The sequence below is a fragment of the Eimeria necatrix genome, genomic scaffold (assembly GCF_000499385.1).
Source record: "Eimeria necatrix Houghton genomic scaffold, Enh_scaff167, whole genome shotgun sequence".
Taxonomy (NCBI): Eukaryota; Apicomplexa; class Conoidasida; order Eucoccidiorida; family Eimeriidae; genus Eimeria; species Eimeria necatrix.
In genome coordinates, this window is record NW_013652353.1 from 34,951 (window position 1) to 49,611 (window position 14,661).

Below are 14,661 nucleotides of genomic sequence, written 5' to 3' on the forward strand. Positions count from 1 at the left end.
GGTCGCTTTAATCTGATGCTTATCTGCCTCTCGCTTGACATAAGAAAATGAGAATTTTACAAGAAAACCATTTAGAGTACAATGTGCTTTGATGGATGTCTGTGTCCGCCTCACCAGCAGCGCCATAAGGGGCCCCCCATCGCATGCCGCACTGACGCGGCGTGTGCTTGAAGCAGTACTCAAGGGACAACACTGCTGCTTTTCACGTCATATAGCTTTTTCGAGATCATTTGGCTTTTGCAGCCTGACAACGGGGAGCAAGGGCTAGCCAGCGCCAACGATGCTGGCGGTCTCGCCTTCGCTAGCAACGAAGCCACACCGGGAAGCGATAACAGAGTTTGTTTACCTCCGGTCTTCAATCGTTCGTGCAATTCGTTCGGCTTCTGGGCGTTGTGGGGTGCGCTGTCGCTACTCAAATTGTCTTGAGGGAAAGCAGCCCAGTGTCTGCGTGGGGACTGTTCCCGTCGTAACCGTTGTGGCACCAGCCAGTGCTCCAAAGCACACTTACCAGCCTTTTGATGAGCATGGAAAGCATCCAAAAGTTAAAGCGGCCCTAGTTGGACTGCGTTCTGGTCATTGCGTCACAGCTTTCCCGCACCTCTCGTGCAGGCGGCTGCAAGCTCACCCTACGCAACACAGTCTGAGGATGTTCTCAGAGGACAGAAAGAACTCAGGCGCGCGTATGCAATGTTTACCGGCTTGCTCGATGGCAGATACTTTGGGAATCCCTCATTTCGTTTCTCATCTGAATATCCTTGCAACTGAGCGCCAGACAGAAGATTCGTCATACGACAACACGCGGACCGCCAATGGTGGAGCACATCAAATTGTTGCCTCTCCAGACGTTGAAGCAGTGCATGTGGATCAAACCCTGTTGCATCCAGACTTTTTGCAAACGCCGTATTCTTCAGAGGCTACTCAGGGCAAGGGAGATTGCGACTTACAGCGGCTGCAGTGTCGCTATGACTCTCTGCTTCTGAAGCCTTCTTCATTTGGACTGCAAGTGCAGCTGCTGCATTCAATTATCCGAAAAGCTCAGCGGCTGCACGACGCTTGTGTTTATTTGAACAAGCTACAGCCGCTGCAGGAGCGAATTCGCACCCCTGGCACAAATGCCTGTCTGGAAGTCCATCCTGTGTTGTATGCTGCGTTTTGTATTTATAGCCCGAGCCATATCCACATAGCTGCGACGAAGCGTGTTGGGGCTGCAGAGCACTTTTTAAGCCAATACATGATGGCTAAGAGCCGGACCAAAGCAAGAAGCCCCTCCACCGGTCTTGCCGGGTGTGGGCAAGTAGCAGATGACCAGTGGCTCGCCAATACATCTCTGAAGAACGTTTGCGTATACCCGCTAGAGGCGCTGTCACCACGACTGCGTCTTTTCTGTTTGACAGCCCCCTCTCGCCTGGCTGCCTGGGAAGGCATTTTTACGCGAGCTCTTGCATTTTGATCTGCTCACATTTTGAAGTGCGTTGTTGGATGTCACAAAACTAGATTGCGTGAGCGTTGCAAAACGTATGCGTTTTTGTCTGGCGTGGTTGGCATACGTTTTAACCTGTAGAGGTCTGGGGACTAGCAGTATCTTGCACCATCCGACAGAGACAAAACTTTACGAGCTGCACTGGGTAGTGCCCACGGCTACCAGCGATAGCCTGCCGTTAGACTGCCAGTGCTTTTGAAAAAGATCGTAAACAATTCATTCTGTTGATGCAGTGACAGTTCGCCGGGGCTCTCGGCTGGATGGCCGAGTGGTCTAAGGCGCTGCGTTCAGGCCGCAGTCCTCGCGGGCGTGGGTTCGAATCCCACTTCAGTCACTTTTGCTCGACACACTTACCGGGCATAGGCATTTTTGTAGTGGCGGCTGGATGGCCACCGGCTTGAGGATACAGACGACGGTAGCACCACAGTAGCCGCCGGCCTCTGACGCAGTTCACTCTCCGTGCAAGCAGACGGAAACACATTGCCTGACTACCTGGGAGGATGGAGTGCTAAAGAAGAACGTCGCAAGCGTTCGATATCAACGGCAGAAAAAGCCGATTGGCTTGTATATTCTAGGGAGGAGGGTCAGTGTGTACAAGGAAGATGATGATTCACACTTATAGATGTACTCTCATCTAGTTATCAGCACCGTAGATTCCAGCAGGCAGTGCAGTATCTGACCGGAATTATGAATATTTTAACCTCTAGGCCGCGTTGTGGGCGCAGCTTTGGGAGACGCAGATGCATGAATATGCAAGTATTCGCGTACAAAGTGAAACTTGGTGAACTGTGTCCAAAATCATAAATTTCCACCTAGTGAAGTGGCAACAGTTCAGAGAAATACCTCACTAGGCTGTTCCTCGCCGTCTCGAACCTACCAACTGAGAGCTCCAAACGGTGTATTCACATGCTGGGGAACTGCCAAACGTCACACGGTTACGCTACCATGCGTTGCCGTTGTAAGGCATGGGGTTAACTCGCCGAAGATAGCTACCTATGCAGTGCGAATTTGATTGCTCGAAGTCTCAGCGACTATAGCATGTGCACTTCCGTACAGATCAGTAGAACCATCGGCCGGTATTCTGTAGTTCTCTACGTGGTAGTACAAAAGGGCCTACATAAAACTGCTTCTCATGTATTTTAACCCAGAGCAGACGTTTGGCAATTGACTTCATGGCACCACAGTTCTGTGCGAGCTGTGGTTTCCAGCTGTGGTTCAACGGTAATAGTCGTAGAAATCCAATTAGCATGCTTCAGTGGCAATTAAGGAATCTAGCAGAAAGATACTGTTGCCGATCCAGCTCTCTGCGTAATTGCTGTTACTAACTGTGATTTAGCACCAACTCCCGGCTGGATGGCCGAGTGGTCTAAGGCGCTGCGTTCAGGCCGCAGTCCTCGCGGGCGTGGGTTCGAATCCCACTTCAGTCAGTTTTAGGCAGCTTTTTTATGCTTCTGGAGCACCAAAGTTCCACTTGGACAGCATGATAAAGCTGATGACGTTTAGCTCTCGATATATCGCGGTGACCGCGTGAGGGCCAGTAGTGCCCGTAGAAGCAACAGGGGAACTAAGGGCCATCTTGTGTCTTCCTTATTACTTTTTGTAGAAAAAAGTTGCCGCGATTTAGAACACACTCAGCTCGGGGAAGAAAAGGCGGGAAGGATTGCAAGGCTCGCTGGTTGGACTGGGTGAAGATCTGGGGCGCTGGGTTCGGTCTGCGAGCAGACTGCTTGCGCTGGTGTGAGTACTCAACGAAGTTCCTTGTGTCGATGTGTTTCGGCTTTCATTCACCGTGTCAAAGTCGATTATACAACTAAACTCCCGCCGCCAATTCTCCATGCATCAAAATATTCGAGAGGCAAGAATTGTGGGAGCCAACGCGTGAAAAATGAGGTGGATACCATTACAAAGAAGCACTGCATTGTTTGATGTAGACGGAAAGATCGACAAGTAATGGAGATGATTCTCGGCTGGATGGCCGAGTGGTCTAAGGCGCTGCGTTCAGGCCGCAGTCCTCGCGGGCGTGGGTTCGAATCCCACTTCAGTCACTTTTGCCACTTGAGGTTTTTATTTTCAAATAAACGCTGTCTATTCACCGTGTAACAGTTACAGGACGATGTTCTTTTTCCATATTCTGCCGACTTCAAATTTTGACCGTGCAGCGCTTCTTCGTCCTAGAGACTGATGCAACGACTACTGCAAAGTTAGCATGAAGTTCCTGAGATGGTGGCTTGACTGTGATCCTGCATTGCAGATCTTACGTCTGCAGTGAAATCGTAGACAGTTTTAGGGAAAGATCGGGCGATGCACGTGCAGACTCAACCAAAGCAGATGAGAAGTGCATACTCCTCACTTGTTTTCCGTCTCACACTTGCTTTGGGACGAAACACCAGGATCCTCATCGTGCGCCTGAGGGAAGTGTGCTGCCTTATGTGCAGCATTCTTCCCCCAGCAGCTCTCGATTCGCAAAGAAAACAGAACGTGTATCTCTGCCGTTTGTGGCATCAAAGGACAAGCGAATCGGTGCCTCGCCGCATCGCATAATAGGTCCTCTCTAAAGAGAGGACAAAGGTACCTTCCAGTAGCTGCTGCAGCTGGAACTTTCGATTAGAACGAGCCCCCAGGGTTACGGCATGATGGAGGTGACGAGCCTGGCTTAGCCGTGTGGCCCCCTAATACACCGGCAGCAGACGAGCTCTACTGCGTATGAAACCCGTGTAGATCCCCTCGGCTAGTGCCAGTGTCACGAAGCTCCGTATGGGGGCAGTTGTATGGGCTAAAGGCAGCTCAGTCGGTGCGGTGTTTGAACGAGCAATACTTTCAACTCCGCAATGCAGCTGCCTATGCAACTTGAAGCAGCCTGTGGCTTTTGCAACTTTTACAGCCTTCATACGTAACGAAGTAGATTCCTTCGCTGTTTAAGGGTCTTTCTGGGCTTCATTTTTGGTTCTGAAAGTACTTAAGTAGAGAGGGATAACCATGCATGAGCAATGCGAGGCCTCGCCCACTACAATTTGGCTAATTTTGGTGAGAACTAGCACGTTATGTGCGTCCAAAGCAATAGAAGACAAGTGTTTAATGCTAAAGAATCAGGGCTTGCGTCACTTTAAGCGGCAGCCACTGCCCCAACCACAGCAAGCGAAAGACCACCCGGAAATCAAAGAGCTGTCTGCCCCATGAAGTTGAAAAGAACAAGGAAAAGTCGGTACCTTCCACATGCAATCTCGGGAAAAAAAGCGGTGTCAGTTAAAGGGCTTACTTACGCTCAGGGGGTTCCATCGCCATAGTCTCCTTGAGCTTCTTCAGGTCTGTCGCAGCTAGCACGGGGGGAACCCTGTCATACCAGCCACACCCAGCACCACCGATATCTGCTGTTAATTCGTTTTGGCTAGGCAACACAAAAGGCTTGAGTACACAAAAGCTAGTGTCTTCTCAAATTCAACTGCACAATAACATCCAACGACTACAAACGGCAGCAGTGCATTACTCCGTCGCAAGCCAATGTAGCAGAAAATATGCCTGTTTGCCTCACAGAGTCTCCTCGGGAAGCAGCCTCCCATCAGACCAGCTGGATAACTGTTGCACATGCAGCTTTCCTTTCCACGGTGCATTCAGTGTCACTGTGTTCCTGGAGAGAAGTCAGAGACAGAACAAACAGAAGGCCAACAAGGCGAAAAAATTGCCTACAAAACGAAGTTCCTGTGGTCCACCTCGCAATACTGCCTACGCCAGCTCAACATAGTTTCGGCATTTCCCCCCTACATTAAGTAATTCCACCAATGCACCTAAGCCACTCGACAAAATTACTGCAGCCACACCAACTGCGGAGGGAACACAACGGAACACTCGGGTAAGTAGGGCGACTCACCTGACAGGGGATAGTCCGAAGGCCGTGGGGCTTAAATAGTGAAACGAAATGTCAATGGGCTTTCTATGACGCCACATATTGGCCACTGGGGACTCACATAGCAGTCGCAGGCCGGGTAGCTCTCTAAGGTAATTTCCTGTTGCGGCTGCTGTGCTGCTAAGGCGAAGCCAGCTCCTCCGCGCCACCGCCCCTGGACGCGTCGCAAGAAATCGATTCACCGCATTCTGCTGAAAACGCTGCAGCAGACCAAGGCCTGCTTGGCGTTGCTGATGCAGCAAAAGCAATTGTTTTTCTTGCAGTGCCGACGCCGAAAGTTCGCGAAGTGCCTTCAAGAGACGGCGGCGCTCTGCCGCAGCCACTCGCTTTGCAGCCCCCAATATCTCCCGAGCTGCTCCTAAGCCTTGCCATCCGTGCGTCGCACCCTCGTCGTCTAGGAGCAGCTTCCGCACTGCGTCAGGTCCCAGAGACTGATGGTAGTCTTGAACAAACTGCTGCATGCTATCGGCTGCCATACGAACAGCGTCAGAAACGCGGCTGAACGGTCGCAACAACCACAGAAGCCTATCACTCAGCGTGCACATCTAAATCCAGAAAACTCAAACAGTTACATCGCCACCTAAAACTCGAGGGACAGCACTGCATTTCAGATTTCTTGCCCCACTTCGTAAGCTCATATATGTTTTCGGGTTGCTTCTGCAGACCGCTTCTGTTGTTGAGCAATTGCTGTAGCTGTAATTCGAAGCGTCGCACTGCCAGCGAGCGAACGGCTTCCAGTTGCAGGCGGTGCAGTACTCGAAGCTCTGCAACGCCAGCATCATAGCCAAGACCAGAGGGACAAAACAAAGCTTCGTGCATCCTAGAAGACATATGAGACGAAAGGCAGGCAGACAAGACGCTTCGCAGAGGCGCGAACGTGGCCAACAGTTCCATCATCCAGCCATGCCAAGCCCAAACAAATGCAGAAGCACCAGCTGTCCTTTCAAATTACCTTACCCTTCACTGCCTCCTCTGCTAGAGACTGCCGAGCCTCTGCAACGGAAGCTTCTGCCGCCTTTGTCATCTGCCCACGCGGTAAATTCCTTTTAACGCTTGAAGCGCAGCTTGCGTCGAAGTCCCGAAGCACCCGGTGCAACACAACAAACCCCTCTCGGGGCCCCTCAACCTGCGCCATTTCCGCCTTAAATCTGAACAAAAACAATCCAGCAAAAGACATCGATGCAAAGGGCGGTAGAATAGATGCAAATGATCATCGCTTTATCTACAGGCTTGCACTTACTTACTGGGTGCTGCAGATTGGCACAAATACAGGCCACTATTCACATGCATCAATGTGCACGAACTTACATTTTTGCGTTTCCATATGCTTCCACTGTGTTGGTATACGCAAGTGTAAGTATGTAGGCATACGCATTTCACATGTTTCTGCGTATGAGTAGATGCTGAAGCATATGCACGGACCTGGCGAGGAACTTCCTTCTGAACATCTCAGCGTCGTAGGCGACTGCATCGGTCTGGCTCAACGGTTCTTGAAGCTTCAATGCCCCACTTTGAGTACTTCCACTTGGCGTCGACAGCAGCAGTTTCGTGGCTTCAGGTGGAGCAAGGAGGGACCTACAGGCGGTGGCAACAGTGTCAAATAGGTGCAGCGCGCCGCCAGTGCGACCTCCGGTGCACTCATCAGCAGCAGCAAACTGCAGCTTCTGCTGTTGCAGTTCTGACTGGCCGGCGTGCTCTGCATCTTTTGCGCGATGCTCGGCCAGCAGAGAGGCCAGCACCTGCCGCACATCTTCTGTGCACTCTGTAAGAATTGCATCAGGACTGACAGAAGTGGAAGCTTCCCTCGTCTTCGGCTGATTAGGTCTCCGCACGAAGACAACGTGCACAGAAAACAGCTCTCTTAAGCCCGGCACGGACACACGGGCTGGCGCAGCTTCTTCCTCTTGGAGCTTTTGCTGCAAGTGCTGCGGGTGTCGCTCATCTCGTGCGTCGCCCGCACCAAGCTCGGCAGCCACCATTCCCCATTGTTTCTCCAGCAGGCGTAGTGCTGCGTGCGCTGCGTGGAGCCTTAAAGTGCTTGCTGTGGCTTCTCTTAAGGCAGCAGCCTGACGGTTGCTGGAGGCCACTGGGGGCAGAGAAATAGGGTCCCTCAGCAGTAGCACCAGCGGCTTACTCCTGCTTACTGCTTCTGTGAGTTGCGACGGAGCTTGCTGGTGATGGTGCCTTTGCAGGTCCTGCTGCTGCAACATACGCAGCTGCATCTGCTGCTGCATCGCTAGAAAGAGTATAGGCAGGGGCTGCACCTGCGGAAGCAGCGACGCCGGACCATCTAGAGCCCCTAAGGGAAGTGGCAGCAGCAGCAAATCGCCGCATGCAACAGCAGCCCCTGCGAGCGCTGTCCTTTCCGTGGCCTCGTGGTCCGTTTGGCTGGCCCAGCCCCCTGTCACGGGAGGAATATGGAGCACTACAGGAGGTCCTTTTACTGCTGCTGCTGCTGCTGTCGCTGCATTTGCAGCATTGTCGCCGGCGGCGCTGTGCGCAGGCGCAGCAACTCCCTGCGCCTTGGAATCTCTCAGAACCCTCGGGCGGTGCCAGAAAGAAAAAACACTAACGGACTGATCCTCAACTGCTGTTCCTTTGGCAGCTGCGAGCCCTGTTGCTGTTGTCGCTGCCTTATCTGTCGCGCTGCCCTTCGCGCGGACGTCCTCGCTAACAGGACTTAAGAGACTTGTGGGGTCGAGCTCTTCTCTGTCGCTGTTGAAAAGAACATAGCAGGGGCTAGAGCTATTCGGTGCATGTCCTTTTTCCAGGCCACTGGTCACAGTGACATGACTCAGAGGACCCTTCGAGAGCGACAGCCTCATCACGGGAGGACAAGGCTGCAGTGCAGAAGTCGTGGAGGGCCTTTGTGGATTTGCAGCGCGAGCCTCAGCAGCAATACAGTGGCAATGCAGAAAGGACACGGCACCCAGTAACATAATAAGGCACACAGGAGAAAGCTGCAGCTGGTGCAGCAATGAAATCCGCGATACTTTCCCTCTGTCTGACTGCCCAGAGTTGCCGGGGTCAGGCTTCTTCATGGCTTTGCGCCCACCTGAGGTCCCTGCCTCGCGCTTTGTGTGACGGCGCATAGAAGGCCCTTGGAAACGTTGGGAGTAGCATGGTCGTGCATCGGAGGGCCAGCAACAGTGGCGCGCCTGCCGGTGCCTGCTCATGTCCTCCCAGTGGGGGCCCTCGATGTTTCGGTATGCAGGCTTGGTAAGCTGTTTAAAGGAACCCAAAGACAAACATGGATTTTCTTAATATCCACGGGAAATTCGTACGATCTTTGAATTCAGGCTTGTAAAGTGAGGTGTGAAACTGGACGCATCTTGCTGCGATCAAGTACTCCACAGGGCCGCTGGACACTCTCGGCGAGACACTGGCGAGCTAGTCAGACCTTATCAAAGCAACAGTAAGAATTCCAAAGATGGAGAAAGACATGACGTTGTACGCTAGGACTATGGCTGAGACGAGCGAGTGTGGGGCCGCGAGGCTTCTGCCGCCGCTGCGGATTTCTTGCAAAAAAAGGAGGCAGGCAAGAGAAATTGATTGTATATGCTCGCTTGCTCTCATATATAGATATGATAAATCGGCGGTAACTAGAGATGCAAAATGCAGATACGGTTGCCCAGGTGCTGCCGACTCGCCAGGCCTCAACTCAGCATACCACGCCTTTGCAGGAGGCCGCAACCGGGGCTGCTTTACTGTAAATGTTTAACGCGGGGCTTTTTACTTAACAGAACAGTAACCCTACGCTAACAACTCTTCAACGAAGCAGTATAGAGAGGGGAAACAGTCCAGCCTAGCACTGCTAGTCAACACCAGCCATGCCTGGCCGTCCCCTATACTGCTAGAGCAGCTGTGAAATTCTTGGGAGATTTTCTTGGAATAGGAGCAAGTGATGTGCATGCAGATGCTTGTTTTACACTCTAACGCCGGGAGAAGTTGGCGCTCTCACATACAACGGCGCGGGAATGCAGTTGTGCATACGACCGCCTACACCGCAGCCAAGTTTATTCCTCCGCTTTACACACAGGAAAGTGTCAAACCATTCTGTCGAGTGGAGACAAGAAAGACGACAACTAAAAATGAGGGTTCGCTACGTCCGTCGGGCAAGGTCCCATAGGCCCCTCAATGGTTTTGACGAAGCAAAACAAGCAAATAATGGGGCGCCGGAACCACCTGTACTGCAACGCTACCGGGATTCCCCCTCATCACTGCTGGAGGAACCGTAGTCTCCCAAGAGGGCTGAGCAGTCCCCTGAGGGTTGTGGCTGTTGCTTTCTTACAACTAGTAGCTTTGGCGCAGCCACGCAAACACCCAGACCGAAATTCAAGGTGTTTCCCTTAGATGAAGCCGTAGTAGGCTCCCTGAATGTGGAACTTGCGGGTCTGGAAGAACCTCCTGTGTCCGCCGCGCTGTCATCCCCGTGTATCGCGGAACCAGGGTCTCCCGGTTTGCGACAGATGAAAGTAGAGGAGCCCTCTGTATTCGCCTCGCTGCTACCCGCGTGCGATACGCTCGTGCTGGTGCTGGAGCTGCTGATACTTACTCTTCTCTCCCGAGAGCTGCTGCTGCTGCTGCTACTGTTGCCGCTAGTTGCAGAATCGTTGCCCTTGATGCTGCTGCTGGTGTCGATGCTTCCAGAAGGTCCTCCGTTGCTGTGAGCGTCGCCATCGTTTGCAGCAGACGAATCAGCGGGTTGATGGTCTGTGCCTTCACTAATTTCCTCCTCGACCGATTCTGCAGGATAAAACAAGAAAAACAGAGGAACACGCCAATACAAAAACATCAAAGATCCAGAACATGCAAAAGTGGAGAAGCAGGACGTGAAGTAAGGGGAAATGCGCCACAAGCCATAAAGAACAAACGACGGCGCAAAGCCAATAATATGCGTTGAGAAACAACACGTATCAACACATATTTTTATGTACACATACAACTAATGCTGAACGGAAGGGGGAGGAGCCTTACCGGGGTCAGAGTCCAGTTCTCTGGCTGCCCTGAAGAACTTGAGTTCGTCTTTTTCCATTTCCGTCCACTCCTGTGCAAGATTCCCCTCCATGTCTTCATCTTTTATTCTACGCTGCCTTAAGAAATCGAGCGCCGCATCTGAGGCTGCTGTCCTGTCAAGCAGGCGGCGGTTCAGGCGCCGCAGCTCCGCCAGCTGCTCTAAGGCCAGAACCTCCTGTTGCAGCCCCTGACGCGACGCCTCCACTTGGCAAATTTTGTCCATTGCAATTTTCTCCTCCTACGAACGCGCATGAAACAAAATGTAGTGAAATAAAACATAAGTAAGGATATGGGCGGCTGCATAACCGCATGGCTTGCTCCAGGAACACAAAGGGATCTGTGTGGACGTCAAAGCAAAAATATACTATAGGGTTTCACTAGACGGAACTCCTGAGAGGTCGAATTTAAGAGCGTACTTCCTCTTTCTGCATGCGCTCAGCAGCTAGCGCCTGGTCGCGCAGAGGATCGCACATGCGGGTGCCTCCCCACTCCAGCACATAATCACAATTCTGCGGGTCTGTGGGCCACACAACATTAGAAAATACAGAAGCATCCATTAGAAGACAGAGAAGCTGGTGAGCAATGCAGTTATTGGTATAAATGCTTGCACGCAGATTGATAATTGGCCGATAATAAACGGACGTATACTGTGGGTTTATTAGTGTGGACAAGTTTTCAGCGCGGCGCTCCAACAGTGGCTCTATTATCTTGGAGTGTGAAGAAACACCTGTCTTGAAGCAAATTTCTCCTCGGCAGTGTGGACAACGTCCGTAAAAGCGCCACTTGATGATCCCCAAGTAGTCTTCGCCCTGAACCCCGAAAGAGAGGTATACAACAGAACATAAGTACCAGGCCAGAAAAGCCTAGATGGGGGTAAAGTGCACAAAGTATCCGGTTGCAGGACGTTCTTCTGACTAGAGTGTTCGTAGTTGCCGACTCACAAGAGGTCGGAACCTGCAGGTTCATAGGAAATCACGCGCTGAGCTCACCTCCACTTTCTCTACTCTGGAGTTAAATTTGGTCCCAACATAAATAAATTCGCTGCAGGTGCCGCATTTGAGGGTGAATGGATACATCATGCGGACGTTCATGACTTTGTTTTTGTGTCTTTTCTGCGGAAGATCGTAAACATCCCCTCGACGTCGTTTCAGCTGCTGCTGTTGTATTCGAAGTACCTTCTTCTTCGCCTGTAATTTGTCAAAATCAAAATCAGGGGGGTAGTACTTCACGAGCACTTTGCGGTCCGCCATCTTGTTGACGCAGGTACAGGAATTCTGTAGGGACTAACTTCACAATTGCTAGATTCCACCCTCTTCAGACAATGGCAACTTTATTTAAACGCCTTTATTGTCCTGTTTAGGATACATCAGGCACGCAGCTCATGAGGAAGCTCTCCACCGTGGCGCCGCTGGATGCTATGGCAGCCGATGGAGGAAGCAAACGAAAAATAATCGGCGAGAAAACAAGTTGTTCAAAGCCTGTCTAGCCCAATCACTAAAACGCCATTAAAAAAGCCATTGCTAACTTTCAATGGGTTTCGAAGTACTCCATGCTTCGTGCCGTAGTTTGCCGCCGCATGCAAATTCGAGTACAATGCATGACCGCTGCGGCTCAAGAAATCGACGAGCATATGGCACATTTTTCTTCACAATTTTGCAGTTGAATTTTACCTAATGGATTTAAATGACTTCAACTTTACCGCCCAGACACTCATTTGGTTCGCTGTCTCCTGCGCGAGGCTCCGGTCGAAGACGTTGAATTGACTCCAATGTCCAGAATACGGAAACGCAGCCTCGTCTACCCAGTGATTGCAGAGTCCTCTGTGGATCAGGGCATTCATCATCGCCGTGCTTTGACGCCACAGCCACAGCGTGACGAAAAGTTATGGGGGCTATTCACTTCCCATCCGCCATTCTGAAGAATCTAATTTGATCCGTTCGTGGCTTTCCCCTCCCTGTAGCGTGCCCAAGCTACATAGTATATGGCGTATGCTTTTAGGACTGGATAGGACGTAAACACACGCTTATATGAAGATGAGCAACCTAGGGAGGTTCCGCCTCATCGTGCCCGCGGCGAATGCAAAGCCCTCTCCGTCAATAGGGCAGACCTTGGGACCCCTGGGTAAGTTTAGTTTGCTATTCCAAGATCTTATTTGCATGACTGTGTGGTTTAAGGCTGATGCTGTATGGTAGACTGCCGGGCAAGTAACGAGTTGATATCCTCTTCAACCGTATGGAGCCTCGTGTCCAGCTATGATGAACTACTTGTGGCAATGTACTGCGATGATTCCTTGATGTATTGCTTATTCAGGCATCAACATGATGGCATTTTGCAAAGAATTTAATGCGCGAACCGCAAAAATACGGCCGGACGTTCCTGTACAGGTCACAATTGTGCCGAATGCAGACAGGTGACTGAGTAGCAATCCACGGCTCATAAACGGCCTTCCAAGCGGTTCAAACAGTTTTTTCGCAGCATTTTCCGTCTTAATTTACAAGTTCAGCGCGAGGCTACCTGCATTTGCGGTGTTTTCTCTCAGGACATTCAAGTTCAGTCTGCGCACGCCAAGCAGCACTTGGTTCCTTCTCAGGGCGGCGAGGTGCCCCATGGGCAGTGAACAGGCAGGAAAGGAAGTAATCGGCAACGTAACACTTAAAGAGGCGAGGCTCTAATGCGTCTCTATCTGTTCGTTTGCTTCCGCTACTGGAGTTTGCCGTTCACTTTTTCTACTGCGAGCTCTGGACTGCTACAGCGTATAGCTGCTCGCTTCGTGTATGGATGGATGAGCTATGATTCAAGTGAACAACACAATTGCAGTGAGCACAGTTGTACAGTCAAATGGTAGAATCTGCTTCAGGGTGCATGTGCTTGTCATTTGTTGTCTAGTTTCTCCCAATCAGTCTTTGCTCTCTGCATGCAGATATATCACATTGCAAAGTGCAAAAGCATGGACTGGCCTTTAATTGGGTTTTCCCTCCAGGGAATTTGCCGCTCCTTGATTGGCTCTGCCAGAGCTATGGGCATTCGGGTGGGTTGCGGGGTTCAGCAAGGAAATTCGCCTCCTGTGGATGCGTGCGATTCAACTAAGCAACGCGATTGTGGTAAATGAAATATAAATAAACGAATTTAGCGTCACTTTGCAGTCTGTCGCAGAACCTGTCATTTGCAGGTAACTCCGGAGCTCCTACCCGCTTTTAGTAAGCGCGATTACACGCCAGTCGAAAATCTCGAACAAATGAGAAAGGATCTACGACAGAAACGCAAAGCGGCACGACGGGCGAATGCCAAGGCATAAACAAGTGCAAAACTCAGCGGCCGTTCGAAAGGAATGTGCAGAAACATATATACATGGAGGAGCCCAACAGAGTGGCGAAGAGACAGCCTTCAAAACAAAATGTGCCACGGGGCATTTTCTAGACCTTATGAGGAAGGATGTGGCGAATGATGATACCGTATATTGTGGGGTTGCTAGCCGTAGACTTATAGTGGAAAAATCAATGTGTGATGAATAACCTTGAGGTTAGTGACAAAACTTGCTCGCCGTTCAAGTCGTGGAGAGACCTGCTGGGGGGTGTCTCCAGGGCCAGTTTGATGTGACACTCATCGTCGACTTCTGGTCGAAATTGCGCAACAAAACGCAACAAGGTTGCAAGCGTTCGCAGTTACGTAGGCACTTGATTAAAGTATGCATACGAAATCTGGTCTACGGACAACCCTACCTACGGAGAGGAGTGGAGGCATTCGGCGGCAAACGAGCAGCTCCTGCTGCTCTCCCCACCGCTTGCTCCCATATAGCATCAGCTGTTTGACTTTACTATAATTATGAGAATTCAGCGCTTAACTACTTTGAAATGGCACTCGGGACTCGCTTCGTCTAAAGGTGACGCGGCATGCAGAAACGGTGCAAAGGCGCCCTAGCTGGGATTATCGTCCGCCGAAGTTCGCTTTGCAGTGCTATTTATCGCAAATAAAACCATGATAAATGAAATTAAAATATAAGTAGACCGGAGTAGATAGAGGCCGCCTGTGGAGAAAGCAAACGAACGGTGTCCTATGGCTTGAGTAGAATCGATCCCTGCCAACCAACCACGCTTTTGTTGGGGCTGCCACCTCTAGGTCTTGCGTTCTTTCTTCATATTGCTTAGTAAGTCATTCGGTTGTAATCAACTTCTCAACTCTGCATCCCAGGAGAGGAGAAAGCATCTCCTCGCTGTTTTCCTTGATACTGGGCAGTAGAGCAGAGCACATATATCAGAGAAAGCTG

At 51.1% G+C, this 14,661-nt stretch overlaps 3 protein-coding genes across 3 annotated transcripts; 1 reads left to right on the forward strand and 2 right to left on the reverse strand.

The window, feature by feature from the left end:
* Window positions 1–4,732: 4,732 nt before the first annotated feature.
* On the reverse strand, window positions 4,733–8,514 carry ENH_00019960 (hypothetical protein, conserved; the record flags this gene model as incomplete). Its single annotated transcript, XM_013579414.1, has 6 exons — window positions 4,733–4,811; window positions 5,346–5,879; window positions 6,007–6,145; window positions 6,339–6,529; window positions 6,804–8,221; window positions 8,437–8,514. The coding sequence occupies 6 exons, from the start codon at window positions 8,512–8,514 to the stop codon at window positions 4,733–4,735; spliced, it is 2,439 nt and encodes an 812-aa protein (XP_013434868.1).
* A 1,065-nt stretch (window positions 8,515–9,579) lies between these two features.
* ENH_00019970 (hypothetical protein, conserved) lies at window positions 9,580–11,647 on the reverse strand (the record flags this gene model as incomplete). Its single annotated transcript, XM_013579415.1, has 5 exons — window positions 9,580–10,127; window positions 10,359–10,635; window positions 10,814–10,914; window positions 11,125–11,206; window positions 11,387–11,647. The coding sequence occupies 5 exons, from the start codon at window positions 11,645–11,647 to the stop codon at window positions 9,580–9,582; spliced, it is 1,269 nt and encodes a 422-aa protein (XP_013434869.1).
* Window positions 11,648–12,430: 783 nt separating this feature from the next.
* Window positions 12,431–13,692, forward strand: ENH_00019980 (ribosomal protein L11, putative; the record flags this gene model as incomplete). Its single annotated transcript, XM_013579416.1, has 5 exons — window positions 12,431–12,518; window positions 12,708–12,807; window positions 12,937–13,042; window positions 13,378–13,425; window positions 13,567–13,692. The coding sequence occupies 5 exons, from the start codon at window positions 12,431–12,433 to the stop codon at window positions 13,690–13,692; spliced, it is 468 nt and encodes a 155-aa protein (XP_013434870.1).
* Between the last annotated feature and the right edge of the window lie 969 nt (window positions 13,693–14,661).